This window comes from Malurus melanocephalus, unplaced genomic scaffold, assembly GCF_030028575.1.
Source record: "Malurus melanocephalus ecotype Western Australia unplaced genomic scaffold, MMel_1.1 scaffold_562, whole genome shotgun sequence".
NCBI lineage: Eukaryota > Metazoa > Chordata > Aves > Passeriformes > Maluridae > Malurus > Malurus melanocephalus.
In genome coordinates this window covers 287,599-307,702 of record NW_026623794.1, presented here as the reverse complement: position 1 = coordinate 307,702, position 20,104 = coordinate 287,599, and the positions used below count along the sequence as shown (strand labels likewise).

General features: G+C 45.5%; 1 protein-coding gene across 1 annotated transcript in view; it reads right to left on the bottom strand.

Moving 5' to 3' along the window:
- Positions 1–320: 320 nt before the first annotated feature.
- The window catches only part of FAM20C (FAM20C golgi associated secretory pathway kinase), a 50,988-nt gene continuing 31,204 nt past the window's right edge, over positions 321–20,104 (bottom strand). The window contains exons 4-10 of the mRNA XM_057382287.1: positions 11,764–11,856; positions 9,955–10,070; positions 2,692–2,872; positions 2,053–2,162; positions 1,517–1,598; positions 1,359–1,418; positions 321–642 (exon numbers count right to left, since the gene is read on the bottom strand). Of these exons, the coding sequence (XP_057238270.1) occupies positions 390–642; positions 1,359–1,418; positions 1,517–1,598; positions 2,053–2,162; positions 2,692–2,872; positions 9,955–10,070; positions 11,764–11,856 (895 nt within the window). The 3' untranslated portion in view covers positions 321–389. The remainder of the gene's footprint in view (positions 643–1,358; positions 1,419–1,516; positions 1,599–2,052; positions 2,163–2,691; positions 2,873–9,954; positions 10,071–11,763; positions 11,857–20,104) is intronic.

Genomic DNA, 20,104 nt, shown 5'->3' with positions numbered 1-20,104 from the left:
CTGGGGTTTCAGAGATACACCATATATAAATACAAAATATTAAGTAAAGGCCTCCTTTCTATACAAAAAGGACAGGAGGTGTTTTGCTATCAGACTGTTGTCTGTCAATGATTGAGTATTTTCTGAATTTTTTCATAATCTCTCTTCAGGAACTAATGAAAAGCATCACATTAGACTTATTTTTCTTAATGAGCTAATCCTTTTGCAGAGTCTACACTTTACCTACTTTGGGAACAATTATATCTCATTTCTGAATTCACTGAATTCACAAAGTGGCATACACAGTCTTTTGCAAGACTTTTTTTTTKTYKKTKTKTTTSTTTTTCTTTTTCTTTTTCCTCTTTGAATCTTCTTGACGTGGCTGGTAGAAACRTAGCCTTGCCATTTCACTACCTCTCGGTGGTAGCAGTGTTAACATCAGTGTTAAAGTCATTTTCAACCACGTTGTCATAACCATCCTTCTCTATGCAGTCACTGACAGCCTTGAGGACAATTCTCAGCCGCCTGTCCATCGCCTCCAAGTGAGGCTGGTAGAGGATTGGAGCTATTTTATCTTTTAGCAAAGATTCTTTCATCAGGAGACTGAGTTTGTACTCCTCCTTGGCTAACAGCTGTAATCGCAGATAGGTAGACTTCCTTATTCTAAGAGAAAAAAAAGAAGAAAAAGAGGGGAAAAAAGAAAATCAGTATTTCCATCCCTGTTGATTGTGACAGAGTAAAAGGTAATGGTCAGCATTAATGTGTAAGAGCTCAATTCTGTGATCTGAGATGATGAGAACCAGGCACTGCCAATGAGCCCTGGCATTGCCACCTAAACACTGATTTTTGGGGCCCTTAGGAGAGGATGGAGAGGTTTTGGAGCACAGATCCATGGGGCAGTGTGGGCAGCCCTCATGTCCCTCCTTGGGAAGGAGCTGCTGCAGCACCCACAGTGCCCGTCCATCTCGGCAGGGACACGTGTGACACTCGTGTGACAGCAGCAGAGGCTCCTCAGGCTCACCCTGCAGGGCTGCCCAGAGCCCTCCCAGACAGAGCTGAAACTCTAAATGTCACCTGTCCCCTCTGAAAACCTGCCATGGCACCAAGGAAGCTGTGGGGAAGCATTTGAACAAGMTGGGATTTTGTCACTGGCTTCCACRGGATGTGGATTTTGTGTTAAAGCCTCTCTCCAACAGCTCCTGCAGGATCCTGACATTTTATGGACTTGCCAACACTCAGGCCTAGCTCAGGTCAGGCTCCCTGGGCACTCCATCTCCTCCTCTCCATGGTGGACAATAAAAGATTCACTGGAATATTTTCAGTCCTGTCAGTGGAAGGAGCTGTGTAAACCAGGGAAAAACTCTGGAGGTGAAACCTACCTGCAGCACTGGTTTAAAGGCACCAATATGGAAAGTTCATCATGGGAATATTTTCCAAACCTATTTAAAGATAAGAGCAAGAATGTAACAAAGGCTATTTTAAAGATTGGATCTTTTTCTTTTTTTTTCCCCCCAGGAAGATTATCAAAGGTATTTACCCTCTTCCGTTGTCCAAGTGGATAATGAAAGTTTCATTTCCAAACTTCTCAAAGGTTTCRTAGTGATGTCGATCCATGTTACCTGTGGAACAAAGAGGGAAAATAAAAAACCATTCTGACTCTGGCTTGAGCCTGCAGGTCAGGRCAATGCAAAAACTCAAAAACAGCCCTGGGTAGAGCAGAGAAAGCAATGARCAGTCCTTGCATGTGCATCCAGGAGCAATATATCACAAATATCACAGGGGGAAAGCAAGCACTCCCTGTGCTTTCAGAGCAAACTGTGAAGGGGACTGGCCTGACCTGCATTCATCACCACTCTGCATTTCTGAACATCTCTGCTCCTTTAATCTGCACTGATGGGAATACATAACCATGGAAATCTGCATTTTCTCATCATCATCTAGAGCAGCACATCCAGTAAATKCAGCTTCAGCCACGCTTTAGCAAACTGCTGAGCTATGCAGAGCRGTGCAGAAAGAAATGGTTCTTATTCTAATTAAATGTTGCATTTAATTTTTGAAAGAGATGAAACATACCCATTAGGAAATCAAAAACTGTCATATCCATTATATCCAGGATTCTGGTCCCACTGTCATACGGGGGTGTTTGTTTAACCTCTTCACAATAATCTGGATCAACTTCCCATCTGGAAAAGGCAATATTTTGATATTTTATGTGACATACAAAGCTTACTGAAAATGACAAAAAAAATGGTATTTTGCAAAGGCCTATTTGTATCATGTTCGATTGAGAGCAGGGTCAGGTAGAGGCAGCAAATTCCTCAGGCTGCTTCCAGCCCTGCAGGCAACCAAGCAAGGTTGTGACCGATGAAAAAGGAAGAAAATCACAAGACTGGAAACGATGTGGCCAGTAGGATTTAGGAGTCTGGCTGCACCATCAGTCACAGGGTGAGAACATCTGAACACATTGCTCAGGGCTGCAGAGAGCAGTGAGCCCTTCTCCCTCTGMCAGGACTCAGACAGGCCCTGTGACACCCTGGCAGTGGCATTGGAGGTGTCTGTCCCACGAAGGAATTATGCCACTGAGGTTCCTTTTGTGTTCAGAGCCCAAGCTGGAGCTGTGTCCATGCAGAACCCTGTCCATCCCAGGAGCTGGAGAAGCCCATCTGCTCCCCCTGGCCAGGACTGGGTGATTTCCCCATCACCCCTACTCACTCTGCTTTCTTGCGTTTGTGGTAGGAGCGTCTCCAAGGGTTCCTCCAGGTTTTCCTCTTGGCCAGGGACAAATCAGGCAGGAAAGCAGCCAGGGAGCCTTCGATCTGATCGGGTTTCCCACACAGGGCGTGCTCTGTTGAGCAGTAGTAGGAGCACTCCCCGTAGAAGCAGATGTTGTTGGCTGGCAAAGAAAGGAAAAGAGCTTTAAAACCTACCCTTAAATTAGTATTGAGAATTCATAAAAGCACTGATGTGTGTAGGAGCAGAAATAAATCCAAGCCCCCGTTACCACACAGAGTTTTCCTCCCCTGAAACCATTAGAAAGACATTTATTTCAGTGGCTGGGATCACGCCCTGTGCTCAGCTCTTTGTGACTATTTCCAGTCTATTTATATTCCCCAAACCATTTTTTTTTATCCTGTCCTTTCTCCTTTCATTTTCCCAGACTGATACATTCCTTCAGAGCTATTTATTCCCCCAGGCTGGAACCCCAAATCCYGCAGCTGAACAAGTGGCATGTGCCCAAAATTAAGTCACTTCTCMAAATCTTGGCTCGTTTCTTCAGGAACAGAGAACATTTCATTCATTTCCTTGCTGGTATGAGAAGAACTGGCAGTTTTTGTAAGGGGAATTATTTACCATCAAAGCCCTGTGGGGGTGTGTGTGGAAGGTGGGAAAAGCACGGACGTAACGCTGTCAGCACACATCCCAAACACAAATCCCTTCCTCCACACCTCACGTTACTCCAACAGCCACAGAAAAAAAAGGATCTGCAGCAGGTTTTGGACCGTGAGCCACTCAAAAACCTTGCCAAAATTGCCACCACATATTTCTGTAGCGACAGGAACGCCCAGCCCTTTGCAGGAACAGCCTGCCCACGGGAATTTGCTGAAGGTGAGAGAGCAGCTCAGCTCCAGAGCCCTGGGGGTGACAGGAGCACAGGGGACAGCTCTGGGGTGACAGGAGCATGGGGGAYAGCTCTGGGGACAGCTCTGGGGGTGACAGGAGCATGGGGGACAGCTCTGGGGACAGCTCTGGGGGTGACAGGAGCATGAGGGACAGCTCTGGGGTGACAGAAGTACAGGGGACAGCTCTGGGGACAGCTCTGGGGTGACAGGAGCATGGGGGACAGCCTGGGGGTGACAGGAGCATGGGGGACAGCTCTGGGGACAGCTCTGGGGGTGACAGGAGCATGGGGGACAGCTCTGGGGTGACAGGAGCATGGGGGACAGCTCTGGGGACAGCTCTGGGGTGACAGGAGCACAGGAGACAGCTCTGGGGGTGACAGGAGGGAGGAGGGACAGAGCAAGGAGCTGCCTTTGAGGACAGAGAAGCAGGAGGACACGGAACACCAATAACGTATCGTGATGTGTTTGATAAATTAGCTGTATTCTCTGCTGTTAAATAACCAAATAACCACACCATGAAGCTGATGTGCTGCTCCTTGACATCTGTCCCAGCTTCCCATGGGTGTCCCAGCTCTCTCTGTTGATGGCCATCTGATTTATCCATGAAATTGTGGTTCCTTTACTCCTTTTTGCATCCCTCTGCTGTGCCTGACTCACAAGGGCACCCATCCATCCGTGCTCAGGAACAGCCACCCTGAACTGTGTATTTATTTTCACAGGGTTGGATCACAGCAGCTCAACACACCCTGGCTCAGTCCAGAATTATTTAATCTGTGGCCAAAAAGCTTGTTGACAATCACTCAAGGAAAGGAAAAGCACTTCAGGGAAGAGAAAATGAAGAACAGAAATTACAAAAGGAAGGAAGGGATCACTCAGTGTATCTGTACTTCTGAGTTTGCCATTTCAGTGTTTTGCCAAGCAGAATATCCTCTCTTTAAAACTGTGYTTCTGCTGATTTAAAGCTGCAGTGGGGCCTGGGCTTCAATTCAGCTGTCTCAGCATCACCCCCTCATCAGTGCAGGGAGGGAGGGAACCCTGCAGATTATCTYGACTGCCTGAGATAAGTTATCTTCCAGGGTTGCTGTGACCTGACGTCCACCTGGCAGCAGGGAGCTGGTGCTCGCTTATCTCCTGCCAGAGCAGCTTTGTAAAGAGCAAAAAGGCCCAGCAAACACCCCCCAACGCCATCACAGCCTCTGCTGCTCGCTATGGAAATCTGACCTTTCAACAAAAAGGACTTGTACTAAACACAGCCTTTTGCTCAGTGGGAATGGAAATACTCTGTTTCATAGTTTGCTTCTGGATTTAACTCGGGGAACAATGAAACCCTGCTCTGTACTGTCAACAGCCACTCATCCCTGCCACCATCCTSCAGGAGCCCTGGCACCCAACCCCCTGAGAATGGCAAGGTGTGTCCTGTCCTTAAAACAGCAAACCTGCAGTCAAACCACAAGGGTTTTTTTCCCAGGGAGAAGTTGTTTTCAATGGCAAAGCTTTTTCTGCTTCACCCGTGAGCTCAGACCTGTGGGACCTGCTCCCCACAGCTCCTGTCCAATTTCTGGGGATGGTGGAGGTGAAAGGATGCTGTMCCTCAATTTACTGCTGAAAAATTAACTGCCTTGATTGGTACAGAACAGACATCTTATTATGTCTGCCCTAGTCCTTACATAGCAGCAGTAAGATGAAGCAGCCCGAATTATCTGGGGAAACATTCATTTTTAAGGTTTCTTAAAAATGTTGGAAGAAAAAAGAGGCACCAAATATAGAAAAACCACGGTTCTCATTTCAGACTTCAAGGTGCTGCAGCAGCAAGGCTCTTTGGAAGCTAAGTAGGTGACCCACATTCTGCACAGCAGGCTGAGGGTGAAATTCCAGCTAGAGACACGAGCCCAGAGCTTCATGGCAATCCCACACTGAGAGCAKGGTTTGGCTCTCCCAAGAAAAAATGAGAGGAAAAGGGGAGGGGAGCTCCCTRCTGGAGCCTGCTCCTTCTCCTCTCATTCAAATTGCCCAAGCCATATGTTCCTCTCACCAGATAAAGGTGTTTCTGCCTAAGTGCACCTGCAAAAGGAGCAGCAGGCAGGAATTTGTGCTCCTGCAGCGTGGGCAGGAAGAGCAGCAGAGGTGCTGGAAAATCAGGCAGGGAGGGAGGTTTGTGCTCAAATGATGTGCATTTGCAACATGCAAAATCCTTCTTCGTTAAAAAAAACCAAAACTGTGTCCCCAAAGCACCAGAAAGGCAAGAGAATTTTGTGTTGCAGTGCCTGATTTTCATTACCTGAGGAGGAATGGATGAGATTCGTAATGAAATGCAGGCAAAAATCATGGTCTGGTGATCGAAACTCCAACTAATTACAACAATTAAGAAGCAGAGTGTCTGAGTGCTCATCTGCACATTCCCTGTGCATCCTCCTGATAGCTGAACAATAATTCCTCTCAGGAAGAAAAGGAACRAGGGGGAAAAACCTTAAAGCAAATTGCTTGGCAGAGCAATTCTTTTATTCAGCTTTGCATGACTGTTAATAGAGGACATTTAGCAAGCCTGTGCAATTGGGGTATGCTGGAAAGAATCCTGAATATTTACTACAGCAATGCATGAAAAGATCTTTCATTTACCTGCTCAAAATAATAGGTAATTCAGAACTGCTATTGTGTGCTGGGAGAGAAAAAAAAATCCATAATCCCTTGGAATTGGTTAATATGAACAAAAACATAGTGCTTACTAGCTGTGTAACATTGATTTCTTTAAGCTGCTGCCTCAATTACTTCCAAAACGAAGGCTGACATCATTAATATGTCTCTTTTTTTTTTTTTCCCTAGCAAATTACCATTCATTTGTAAGAGTAGCAGGGCTACTGCAGTCTGCCCCGCTGCAAAGGATGTAAAATTAATTTAAATAATTACTGACCTAATTCCATTTCTCATGTTGAAGCCCAAACTGCCTGCAAGTGCACTTTTCTGCAATCTGCTCTCTCTCTGAGTGCAGCCTGCACTGACCTGGCTGCTCACAGCCATTGATTGTCCCTTTTCCATAGGAGCAGGGCACTGTGCTTCCAGGCCATGGATACTGTGGCTCTCTGTGGCTCTCAGTGGCTCCCTGTTTTTCTCTCTGGCTCCTGTGGCTCTCAGTGGCTCTCAGTGGCTACCTGTGGCTCTCAGTGGCTCCTGTGGCTCTCTGTGGCTCCTGTGGCTCTCTGTGGATTCCTGTGGCTCCCCGTTGCTCTCTGTGGCTCCCTGTTTTTCTCTGTGGCTCTCTCTGGCTCCCTGTGGCTCTCTCTACCTCCCTCTTTTTCTCTGTGGCTCCCTGCCCCTGTTTCCATACCTGATGGCACCAGGGAAGTGGCCCAGGAGTGGAAATGCAGTGAGGTTTCTCCCAGCACATCCCCACACCCTCCTCTTTTGGGATCCTTGGGGTGTCCTGTGCAGGGCCAGGGTTGGATTTGATGGTCCTAACGGGCTCTTTCCAGCTCAGCTCGTTCTGTGGTGCTGTGATGGATGAGCACCATCAATAACCCGCTCTGAGGGTGCAAAGCACAGCTCCCAGCCCGAGGGGAAGATCTTCCTACAGATTCCATCTCATGTAGTGCTCGTTTCATCTGAAGAGCTGTGTGTATGCACGGAGAGGGATGCACTGCCAGCAGGGAGCACGTGTCCCCAGGAGCATCAGCTGTCACCACTGGGGATGGAGATGCAGTGACAGAGCCACCCAAAACAGGGTCCAGAGGGGCTTTGAGAGCTCCAGGCTGGTGCAGAGCTGGGCTCCAGAGTCACAGAATCCCAGAAGAGCTGGAAGAGACCTTCAAGATCGAGTCCAACTCATGCCCTGACACCTCAACTAAACCACAGCACCAAGCACCACCTTCAATCTCTTTTTAAACACACCCAGGGATGGTGACTCCATCCCCTCCCCAGGCAGACCATTCCAGTGCTTTATCACTCTTTCTGTAAAACACTTTTTCCTGATATCCAGCCTGTATTTCCCTTGGTACAGCTCAGGGCTGTGTCATGTCATTCTGCCAGCTCTCCCTGGACAGAGCTCGACCCACTCTGCCCACAGCCACCCTTCAGGAGAGAGCAATAAGGTCCCAATAGGTCACAGCTCAGTTTTTCCTTTTGGAACCATCTCTCCCTCAAACCTTCAGCACCCAGAGGGCCAGCTCAGCCCCCTCATTCTCCCCAGCCCCATCCTCACTCCCCARACCTCAAATCTCACCTCCCTCCTCCTTCCCTGCCCTCAATCTGCTGCCTGAGCTGCCTGCTGGGCTCGTGAAAGCTGTTTTTAAAAGCTTAATTTAGGATCTTTATTATCTTTTCATTAAGCATTAATTAATGTCTGCCTTTTAAGGTCAGGATGAAATACAAGACAGAGGTTGGGCATATGTTAATGAGAATCTGACTAATTAAACTGGGGACTTGTTGGGAAGAACTCTGACAAGTAACCAACGTGATTTAACCAAAGTATRTTGATTCAGGAAATGTAAAATGGAAAGAAAAATTAATTGCTCAAGCATTTTATTCTTCAGAAAAGCCTGATTCATAGCTAATCAAATATTTTAATTGAATTTATCTGAGACCTCTAAATAAATTTGAATAAAGGATTATGCTTGGATCATCCCTTGGATGTCTGGAATTTCATAATGACAAGATAAAGATCTTCATCCGAACTGGCAGCYTTAACTCTGTATTGCCCTGCTCTGGCTGCTGTAAGCTGATCAGCACTTGAGAACAGTTCTGTAATTCTCAGAAATCATTCCAGTTCACCCCTATGTCTTGAAATGCAACCTGGGAAGACTGGAAATCAAACAAACCTATTAATTCATGTCTTACTTGCCAAAATGGGAATAAAATGGCTTATGTTTGAAGGGAACCAAAGCACCTTGTGCAGTGTCAAAAGATTTTTGTCATTTTTTGTGCATATTTGCTTACAAAGATCAAACCAAAAAAAGCCCATATAGAGAGACAAAGAGGGAAGGAAAGCAACTGAGGCAAATGAAGAAATGTCTGCCCAGAAGGTTGGGTGAACATGTACCATCACCAAAACTGTAAAATAAGAGTGCTCATAACATGGGATAAAAGGAAATCTTCTGCAATTATGTAATGTATTTTACAAGTGAAGTTCCTGGAATAAATAATTGTCTGCTCAACTGCGTCCTGCAGAGCTGAACACAAATATGAAGCTAAAAATAACAGCCGTAATAATGACTTYATTGGGCATCAGGAAAGTGTGATAAACGTTTTAGGAGCGAGAGCTCTGCAACAACAGGGCTCTGGTTTGTGGCTAACAGAGAAAAATCACAGTTACATTGGGGGAAATTGCAATGAAGGCTTTGGGTCTCGAATTTAGGGGTCTGGGATAAACAGCTCCTGGCCAATGGCACACAGAGAAGGCTCAGCTCTCTCCCACATTTATTTCTGCTGCAGATTGCCTCTTACACAAGTCCCAGCCTCAGTTCAGCCAGGCACGCTGGCACACAGCTGAAACAATAAGAGTCAAGCCACTAAAACATGGCACTGTGCTTTAAATTGAGCCTATAACCTATGTATTCTRTACCTAAGAACAAACTTCAGCATGATTTCTGCGCTCAGCTCAGAAATCTCAGCATCCCACGTGCCAAACAGAGATTCCCATTTTTCCCAGTTCCAGTTGTACATTCTGGTGAGCAGGATGGGATTGTAAAATTCTCACCCTGTGGAGCTCCATCCTTGATGGAATCCACAAAATGTTATGAAAGAGTGAAGAGTGAGTGGTATCAGCTCCTGGGTCAGCCCTCAAGGCAAGAGCAAGGCCTGGGAGCAATTCAGGTCACTTCTGCTCTGCCCTCTGCCCAGCAGAGAGTTTGAGCTGGAAGCAGGATATATTACACATCTATYTCCTGATCTTTTTCCCCAAACTCCTGTTGTAATAAAACCTGAACGACTCYGAGAAATCAGGTTTGGAACTCTGGTCAAAAGCAGAAATAAATGCATCTGACCAACAGAAGTGACAGATGACATTGCAGTAGGGAAAAAAAAAAAAAAGCCTAAATAACTAATGGGTTGGGTAATGAGGTTTTGGGTAAACTGAGAGCACCAGAAAAAATTGCCTCAGAAATTGTTCTACATAAAACATTTGTTGAATACATTGCTTTGATGAACATAAAAGCCTCTCCCTGYGGATAATTTGTCAAGGGGAAAAGGCACTCAACTCAAAACAATAAAGTCTTCTTTGTAAGCTATTTCCCCACATTTATTTTTATTCAAAGGTCTAGAAGACAGTTTTATTAGAAGTATCTGAGCAATTAAGCAATCTACACATCGTTTCCTTAAGTATGCGTTCAGCGGGGTAGAAAGAATAGAGAGTTATTTCCAGGACTACCTGGTGAGATGAAAAACGTTCTCCAGAGCTTCTTGTCACGAGTCACATCTCGTATTTCCCTCGTCATGTTCACCAGTCTGCCTGCAACYGGGGGCACACGGCGGAAATCCAGGATCCTGCCAGAGGGAGAAAAGGCGTGGTTTGTGTAAAGGATTAAAAGGKAATGATAGTTAGAGGTTTTAGGAAGCTTCATAACGCTCTGAAGGCACATTTATCTGTGGTCTTTGAGGAGTATAAAGCCCATCAACTCTAAACTGGATAATCCTTCATATAATGTATTACAAAATATGTCCTGAATATGATGAGCTCCGATTTGCCTACACAGTGTGGAGTAAAATACAAGAGAAGTATGGAGGGCATTGTTACACGAAAAAAATGAAGATCCATACAATTCCAAAAACCAGAGACAGCAGAAATTTATTTTTTTTTTTACTTTGTACTGCTTCGTGATTGTTATGACATGCATTTTKCTCACCAGTTTTTTAAGTGACTCGGGGAATGGGATTTCAGCCTCTTTCTTCCATAAACACCATCTAATTCTTTTTCTGACAGTCTTAGTATGTRTTTGATTTATTTCCTTCTGCTCCTCTCTGTTTTAATACCCTTATACCAACCTAAACAATCTTTCTGAGACCAGARATTTTCCCAYGGGCGGAGGSTGGGAGAAGAGCCTCTCTCCATCCYGAACTCCCCCGCCTCAGAGATCATAAAAACCTCCCTGCCAAGCTCTGCTGKTAGATACACTAAAAGAGCAAAGACCCCATACAAAGTCTCCCCATAGGCAGGATTTTTATACCCACTGTCTGCTGCTCGGATTTTCTACACTGGGTAGCAACTGCTTTTCCTTGCTTGGTGTGTGGATATTTAACATACCCCTCGTAGGAACTCCACTAATGTTTTTTCTTCCTACAGCACCATCTGCTTCAAACCACAATATAAAATATAAAATACAAAGCAGAAGGGATCAACACCAAGGTCAAAAACAATAAAGGGAGAAGATCCTGGAAGGATCTGAGCAGGATTGGCTCTCAGTGGCAAACCTGCCCTGTGCCACCCACTGACACATTCCCATATCCCTGCCACCATCCCAGAAGGCAGCAAAGCTACACAAACACCCAAATAATTTGTGGCCCCAGAGCTTTGAGTTTTTGAAAGGATGTGCCATGGTTTCCAGATGTACTGTTAATCACTAATTATCAATTCCCAGCCCTAATCTGGGCAGGCAGGGAGTATCCCCCATCCCCTGCACTAAGTCTGCAGTGGGGCATTTTCAGCAGCAGGAGCATGAGGTGATCACCACTGCCCTCTCCTTCCCACCAGTTTGTGCCCTAAAAATGGTCCTGATGTGGGACAGGCTCAGCTTTTTGCTGTGAAACCAGCACTCCTTTCCCATCTCAATACTGCTCTGTGAATCAGCCCAGTCCCCTCCTCTCGTTTGGATCTCGGTGCCCTGGAGCTAATTGGGGTGAGCCAGACTCCATCACACACGTGACACATTCCCTGGGAGATGGGTGCTCTCCATATGTGCTTCAAGATCACAGGGGAAATTAATTTCACAGCTTCTCTCCAATATAACTTCTCTTTCTTTTTGAGAATTACTTATTGCCAGGTTTCTCATTCCGGAGTAAGTCACATTTCCTAATTATTAACTTACTCTTTCATCATCTGCCATTTCATTTATTCGTGCCATTTGCCCACCTTTGTTCCACTTTCCCCTTTTAAAAAGTAATTCATTTACAGGAATGGCAAAGTGCAGCAACTTATCTCAATATTTCCCCTTTCCTTTTAATGCAAATCCATTCTACTTGCCTGTCCAGATGAAATGCTGCTATTTCTGCATTATGCCTCTCGTAGTCTGAGAAGTAAAAAAAGTCAGGCGGGGTTTCTTGTTCTCTGGTTTGCCTGCAGAGGAAAACAAGGGAAGTGTTTTAATGAAGGGTTAGCATTTCCAAGGAGCAGTGCTCAGTCATCAGCATGCCACTCAGGAGTTCAGTATTGTTTGCTTAATGGAAGACCTTTAAATACCTCATTTGTTCATTATTTGCCATGCAGCCTTCATTTTATCTTCTTTTTTAAACTACTCTAACAAAAAAAAATAGGAATTCAAGACTTGTGCAGGCAGTCTGCTGTCACAAAGCTGTTCCACTCCAAACTCTCGCTCTATTTAACAAGATCTGTTTTATCACTCTCAAACATTTCATTAGCCATAGCGGTGAAGACAATGTCATTTCATTAAATTATCATTAACTGTAATTATGAAATTTCCAAAAGTAATAACATTTTTCTTTCATCTTTGGCAGCCATGCAGCTCCCATCCAGAATATGCCTCTCCCTCTGCGTTCCTTAAGAGCCAACAGTGACATGTTTTTCCCGTTTCAGAAGGAACAGGATCACTGCAGTTTGACGGCCACGACACTTGTCATCTTTCAAAGAACATTAACAACGCTGTGCTTGAGAGAGGATGCACAATTTGTTGTTTCTTCAGTTTGAGAACCACTAAAAAATGTCACTCTGAGAGGAAGGCTGGAAATGGGGATGCTGAAGTTTCCCTACCACACTACATGGGGATGCTAAAGCTTTTCTACCACACTACATGGGGATGCTAAAGCTTTTCTACCACACTACATGGAAAATACAATGCTCTGTGTAAGAGAGGAGCAAATTTGTCTCCCTCCAGACCTTCTGGATGGAGCACAACCCCAAAAGCTGACCAGTGCCTGATCTGGGTCCCACCTCAGCCTGCAGCACGCCCTGTTTGAAGTCTCCAGCGGGAGATAAGCACAGCAAAGCTGCCTGCAGAGCATCTGCAAGGGAGGACAGCTCTCAGAAGAGGAAAACAAAGCTGTCTCCATTCCCTGCTGTCACAGGTGGCCCAGCTGACAGCTCATGTGTCACTCTGCACGCTGGCAATTAAAGCACAGCTTCTGCACGGGGACCTTGGTGCGTGAGAGGCCTTGGGGTGCTGCTGGAGCAGAGCTCAAACCCCCACAGAATTGGCAGCAAGTCCTAATTATGGGTTTATCGGGGACCTGAAGCTGTGTCCACCCACCAGTGTGACTGCCAGAGTTGCTGTCTGCCCACAGACCCTCCTGGGGTTCTCCACATTGCTGGAGAAACCAGATAAATCTTGGGTTTTTTGGCTGTTTGACGACTTTGCTGTGTACCCAGCAGTGTTTGAAAGCCTCATATCCTTTCTCAGACTTCCCTTTTTACATGAACACCTTGGCAAGGTACTCTGTCTTGCCCTAAATGAGAACAACATCAAGATATTTGATTTGTGTCCAAGAGAACTCAAGGTCAGAGTGGCCTTGAGAACCCCAGTGATGCTCTGGCCAAAACAGCACTGACCACTGTCATAGCAGTGGTCATGGAGGTGACCAACATTTGGCAGAAATCCTGCAAGGGCACTGCTGTGGCCACAAAGGGATCACGAGGACACAACCTAAAAGTGAGCCTGGCATAAAATAAAAGATGGCATTTTTTGCTTTGTCTCCATAAGAAATGCAAAAGGGGAAGGAGCACACCCAAAAAGAGGAATATGGGAGAGCAGAACCTCTGGCACATCACACAGTTAGTTTGGTTTTATCACTTGATGGTCATTGAAAGTTATTTTCTAATAAAAAGACACACATCATGAGATATTTGAGCAGGRAGGCCAATGTGCTGAGCCCTCTGCAGCAGCACACACTTCTGAGGGACAATGARTGGCAGCCTGAGCTCCTCAGTGCCAGCAAAACCRTCCCACASTGAGCAGGGACAGGTTCTGCACGGKCTGCAGACGGTGGGAGAGAATTCCTGGCAGCAGCCCTTATTTTGCAAACAGTTGGAATCTGGTGATCCTCTCTTTGGAGAAGGATTTGGCAGATATTTATAACGGCAGGCTGGGAAGCTCTGGAGGAGAGACAGATGGAGGTCTGTTGATACTGCACACAGTTAAAAATTACACAGTGGCACCAGCCCAATTACAGCATGAGGAAAAGGCAAATCAGCACAGTAACACGTGTAGGGAAGAATAAGAACTAAGGGGAAATCAAAGCCCAGGAAGATTTTCCACCATGGCACAATTCAGAAAAAAACCTAGGAAGAAAAAGATGRTTTTAAACAGGATAGGGACAAGTTTGTGTTGACACAAGACAAGATGAAACTGTGATCTGATCTGGTGGCTATAAAAGTTGAGTCATGCTTACAAACAGCAGAAAGAAAGCTGCCCTGATAAATGAACAGTCATGAATAAATCTGGTGAGTCAGCTCCATTCTAGCTGGGTTTGGTGTTCAGTAGTAGCACCAAATCCAGTAGCACCAAATTTACCCAAAGAAATAATTATATTTTTTTTAACAAAAAGTAAATCAGCATAGTGATTTGTGTGCAGAAATAATTGCGAAGTCTCAAGCTTCCCTTAAATGTTTCTGCAAACTTTTTTTTTTTTGCCAATTACTTGATCCCCCAGCCTCAACATTAATAACTTCTCAGGACTTTTCTCTTTGCTGATCRTGAACTAAATCACCACAGGGCAACTGCACGCTCTGCAGACTCCTCTCTGGTATTTCAGAAAACAATATTATAAAAACCAAACCTTTACCATGGAAATCTGTGTTTAGTTTCCAGTATCACTAGCATACACCTGCCTAAACTGCCAGGATTGACACCCACCAGGGCCACGCATTACTCGAAAGAATCCTGCTCAGTGCCAGGCTTCCTCTGCTCTGGAGGGGTTCTGTTATCTGTACAGCAGCCAAAAAGCTCAGAAATAGGGCAAAGAGCCCAGTGTGAGCTCAGTGTYATCCTGACAGACTCACGCTGTCTTCCTGTGCTGCATCCAGGGACATCTTGGGGACACCTCTGGTGTCAGAGCCCCGTCCCAGCTGATGAGAGGCTTCAAAACAGCTCCTTTTGAAGAGGTGACCCCTTCAACAGAGGTGACCCCGGTGTTGTGACACCGTCAGGACAATCAGAGCTGGGATTAGGGGTGATTAGCCGGCACAACAAGGAGCTTTGCTCGGGTCAGGCTGTTCTGCAGACACAGCCCCTGCCTGACCCARCCAGGGGAATTGGGCAGCAGCAAATTCACCGAGATAGGAACYGGGGAGGCTTTTTAACTGCGCTGGCAGGGACACGGCCAACACTGATAAGAGCCTCATTTGGCTATCAGAACAGATAACAGGAGATTAACTGGGTCTGCMCACAGCCATCTCCTTTGGAAAGCAGCTTTCCTCTCTTCCTGTGGAGCGCTTATGGTGTTTAAACACCTGTCCTGAAGCCGAGGTACAGGCTCAACAGTTCATGTACAGCGTTACCTAAATGATAAAATACAGCGAATGCAAGGCTAAAATGATATTTAATGTGAGACTAAAAGGTGGCCACTCATGAGTTTGCTGCTGTTTTCGTTATTTTATGGCCTTGGGGATTTTTTGCATTTGGAAGCACCACAGGCAGCCCCTTGATCCAGCACAYCACTGAAGCACAGGCGCTCCAACCATCCCAGAGAGCCTTTCTTCCAGCACAGACAGGCATGAAATCTCCCTGATGAACTTCTTCTTTGTACTAATGGAAAACTCACACTGAAAGTCCGGTGTCTGCCTGCAAGATTTTCTCCCTCCCTCCCCTCYATGCAACACTCATGTCAAATTGGATTGTGCAGCAGGATCTAGAGTGCCCTGAGATCATTTAAAGCTTATTATTCTAAGTGAAGGAGGCAGCCCATGGGAAAAGAAAGGTGTCTCAGAGGCAGCTGCAGTCCTTAGGAGGGTACTGAGATTTTGCATGCARAGCTGTATCATCTGGGAGGGTTTTCAATGCACTTGGCACTGGTTAGAACAGGTGGGAAAAAAAAACGCCATTTAATTTTATAATACATTTTAAAGGCTCAGTAAGTCCTTAGCAAGAGAAATGATGCTGCAAATGCAGCTCCATCCCCAGTAGCAGAGATATCTGGAGCCTATTTGTGCCTCCTTATGGAGTCTTGGCAGCGGATGGCTCTGGCTTTATCAAAGCATTGTGCCACAGAGAGCACTCCCAGGGCCGGCAGGAGCTGTTTACAAGAGCAGAATTTGGGCCAGGAAATGAGTGGCCAAGGCAGGAATGCAAAGACATGCAGTTTGAGTGCTACAGAAAGGATGTTTGGCCCGTTTCACCGCTATCAACCAAATGACAATATGGGCCCCTGCAGGATATTCAGGCTTCTCCAGTTTAAGTAGCAGCTCTGCAGCTCGAAAAAACGAGAGAATATTTGCTGTGGCAGAGAGACAGAAATTCACGCAGGGATGCGCTAGCGATAGGAATAATTAGCGAACTGCCAAMAGGATAAATACCCAGATCATGCTCCTGCGTGCCAGCCCCCGAGCGCTTTTCTCCTGAGCAGACCCAGACAGCTTGACAACAGCACATGCTCAAGGACCAGCTAGCTTCATATAAATCATAAACTTCTTATGCAGAGCATGACAATAAGCTTTCCAAAGCACGTTTGTGTGTATAAAAACCTGGTTACCTGGCACAGAAGGACAGTGGGGGGAAGAAGGAGAGAAAATCCCCAGGGAAACAGAGCGTTAGGGTGGGTTTCCTATCCATTTCCAGTGTAAAAGCAAAAGGAGGCTCAGGAGGTCACCTAGCCCATTCTCTGGCCCCAGGGTGAGATCAGCTAGAATGAAACCATTCTTGACAGACGTTGCTCCAATGTGATCTTCAAAATGTCCTTTTGTGACCCCACGGCTACAGCCCTCTGGTCCCACTCCCCACGTGCTGGCCTTCCTCCCCTGCTGATTTCCAGCCCTGCTCTTTCTCCTCTGTCCATGACCAAGGCAGAAGCACCCCAGGGACACCTGCTGCAGGTGATCTGGGTGCCTTTCCAAGGGCAGGGACACATGTGACAAACACACCAGAGCAACTGGCTCCCATTCCTGAAAAGAGCATCCCCAAGCCAAGACCTGGCAACGACAATTTAACGCCTCGAGACTGCAGATTGCTCAGCTCAGAAACCCTTCATTGCTAAGCACAATTAATTTGGTTTTAATTCATTAAAACCCCAACCAACTCAGAGCCATGAGAGCCTATTTTAGGTTTTGCTCTTTAAACCAATACTGTTGCTAGAACACAAAGAAACAACCTCAAATTCCACATAGATCAGGGCATTTGTGAAAAGAGTGAACAAAACCAATCCCTTGCTTGGAGCAGCACCAGTGCAAGGTTCCTGCCATCCCATGCACTAGATGTATCCATATATAAATATATATATATATATATATGAAAAAGTAGATTTTCACCTGAGCAAAACATTGTGTTACCACTCCTGCCTACACAAGCAGATGTGATATAAAGGGATGAATAATCAGGGCAAATAATATGATTCAAGAATATGAAAAATTCATTTTATTCTCCACTAAACTATAAAAATAATAATACTCCCAGACATTTTCCTCTTTTGGGGGGCTTTTCTGTTTCTTTTAGTGGTATTAATATCTCAAAATKCACCTTCTCTATACTGTTGCCTTTACTGACATTGTGCTGACAGTAAAGTCAAGGCATAATCTCACCAATCATCATTTCATTGTCTACCAGCTCAGAAGAATAGCTCTTTTTTCATTCATTCTTTTGTGTTTTCAAATGCATAAGACATGAAGAGAATCTTTGATCAGCACAATACACATAAGAGTTTGATCAGCCGGGAAAATTTCCTTCAGCGATTCGGAATATTACTTCCAGCTCTGCCCAGTAAGAAGCTGATAGTCACCACAGGAAAAGCAAATGGAAAAAAAAAGAAATCTAATAGTGTAAGCACATTTGTCAGGATGTGTTCCCCACCTGTGCTTTTAGGTGTGACAGCCAGTGGTCCCCTTCCTGTCCCCTGGGAATGTGGCCAAGGAGACAGGGTGTGCTGGCTTCTGAGCTCTCAGCCTGCTCAGATCTCAGATTCACGGGCTTGTTGTGATTCTTATTCTTTTATTGTATTGTTGTTATTATTATTTGAGAGGTGGCTGTGAAGAAAGCCAAATGAAATGCTGTTAGAGAGCAGGGGATCCCCCAAAATCAGAGCTGGATGGACAGAGGGGCACTCAATGGATAACCCAGCACACACAGCAGTGTCTAACCCTGCCTGCTGGGGTTTGGATGAGATGTGACCAGACAAGCAGGATCATTCTTTGGAACATTGCCTGGATTTCCCTTGCATCCTGCAAACATCAGTGAGGTGCTGCAGCAATATATTTTTGCATTTTTTAAAGGAATCTTTACATTTTAGAGGCCGGCAGAGTGTTAGAAAGCATGCAAGGTTAAAAAACACTTGAGGTAAGGTGAGTTTTTCTAACATTATGGGGCTGATCTTGGTTATTATGGAAAAGCAGCCCCGCTGGACACTGAGGTGAGGGAAATAAAAATGCTTTTCATGAGCACTGCACTGAGCTCTGTCCAGGGCCACTCCTGCTGTAAGCAATGACACACATGGCTGCTCTCTGGCCAGCAGTGGGGCCTGAAACGTGTATTTCCACAMTCAGAAACTCAGCTCTTCATCCCCTGGTTTAGAGCAGCCTCCCCCTGCCCAGGGAGCTCTCTCAGTGTTACAATCCACACTGGAGTGCTGATTGCACATGCACCCTGAAATTACAGGGGTGCCAAGGTGAGAATCTGGCTGCAAACTCGTCTTTGTGTCCTTCCTTGGGATGCTGGTTGACACCGGGATCGTAGGGTGGAGAACAGACCGTGCCACCGTGGATAAGTGGCAGCACTTGTTGGGTTAGAAATGTTTTTCCATCATCCACAACAAGCAGGGTTTGCAGGAAAACAAATGAGTCACGGCATGAAAGGAAAGACAAGCTCTGGGAAGCTCCTGTCGYTAATTTACTCTGCAAATCAAAAAAAAATTCTTTGACCCAGAAATAAGGTTTGGTTCATCCTTGAGAGAGAAACCTGACTTGACATAGAGGAATTGAAAGATTAAAAGGTACTTGACAGCACAACAAAAGAGTTCCCAGTGCCAACGTTAACATGGTCAATGCTGTTGTCACAGCAGGGAGAAAAAAGCCTCACAGCAATTAAAAAAGCAGATGTCATTAATGAGGTGTTGCGGTGATATTTGGTGCCTTTTTTAAGACATCTTCATTAAGAAATTTTATCAGTCTGAATAATTCCTGCCCCTGCATGGCCTAGATTTTTCTGCGCTCTTAAGGAAGCAGTGTGAGCACTTTTGCCATGCCATGATATTTGTCATCTTTCCCCTTGATTTATCCCTTTGAGGTTCTGTTGTACATTGTCTGTTCACCACAAATTGCAAACATGAAAAATGATACAGCTGCAAAACTATTTTTGAAAAACTGTCAAGAGCAAACAGAGCTCCATGTGAGCCTAGTTACCTGCAGCCTCCTTTCAGAGAGGTTTTTCAATATATAGCATTTCTAGAGGTCTGAGAGCACAAGAGGGAAAAAAAAGAAGTGTAAAATTAGAAGTCTGAAGYATTTCTTCAGCCCTGAGAATGTTATTTAATATGTCTGGGGTCATTAAGGGTAGGGATTTAACGGAACAATAACATTAAACATATTAKAAGCCTAGCAGAGCTCAAATTTCTTTCAGCTTCTTGGATTTTTTCTTCTCACTGTACATGATGCATGTGCCATTGAAATTCCTGGGTTCACAATGGGGTTTMTAGGCTGGGAAAAGTAATTACTGTGGGCCTGATGTATTGATACATAATTTCTTCCTTTTTATTCACGACTTTCCTTGCTATCATTATGAGAACTATGAAAGCTAGTAAGTTTGTCCTCAAAATCTCCCAGGAAGCAGGAAAATACTYGCCCCGTTTTTCAGCAAAAGCTGCAAAACACGGAGCTATTAAAGATTCAGCTCTGCCCAGAGCAAAGCACTCGAGCCTCATTAAGCACATGCTTAACTTTGGGCACACATATATCCAGTGAACTATGTGTGTCCTTGACAGCCAGGCACAGACTGCATCCTTCCTGCGAGCTGTTCTGGGCTCAGCACTTTGCAGTGATCAGCCCCAAATCCCTGCAGCAGCTCTGGCCACGCACCCAGCCACTGCCAGACCCAGAGCTGCTGTCCTCCTTCTCCTTCTCTTCTCCTTCTCCTTCTCCTTCTCCTTCTCCTTCTCCTTCTCCTTCTCCTTCTCCTTCTCCTTCTCCTTCTCCTTCTCCTTCTCCTTCTCCTTCT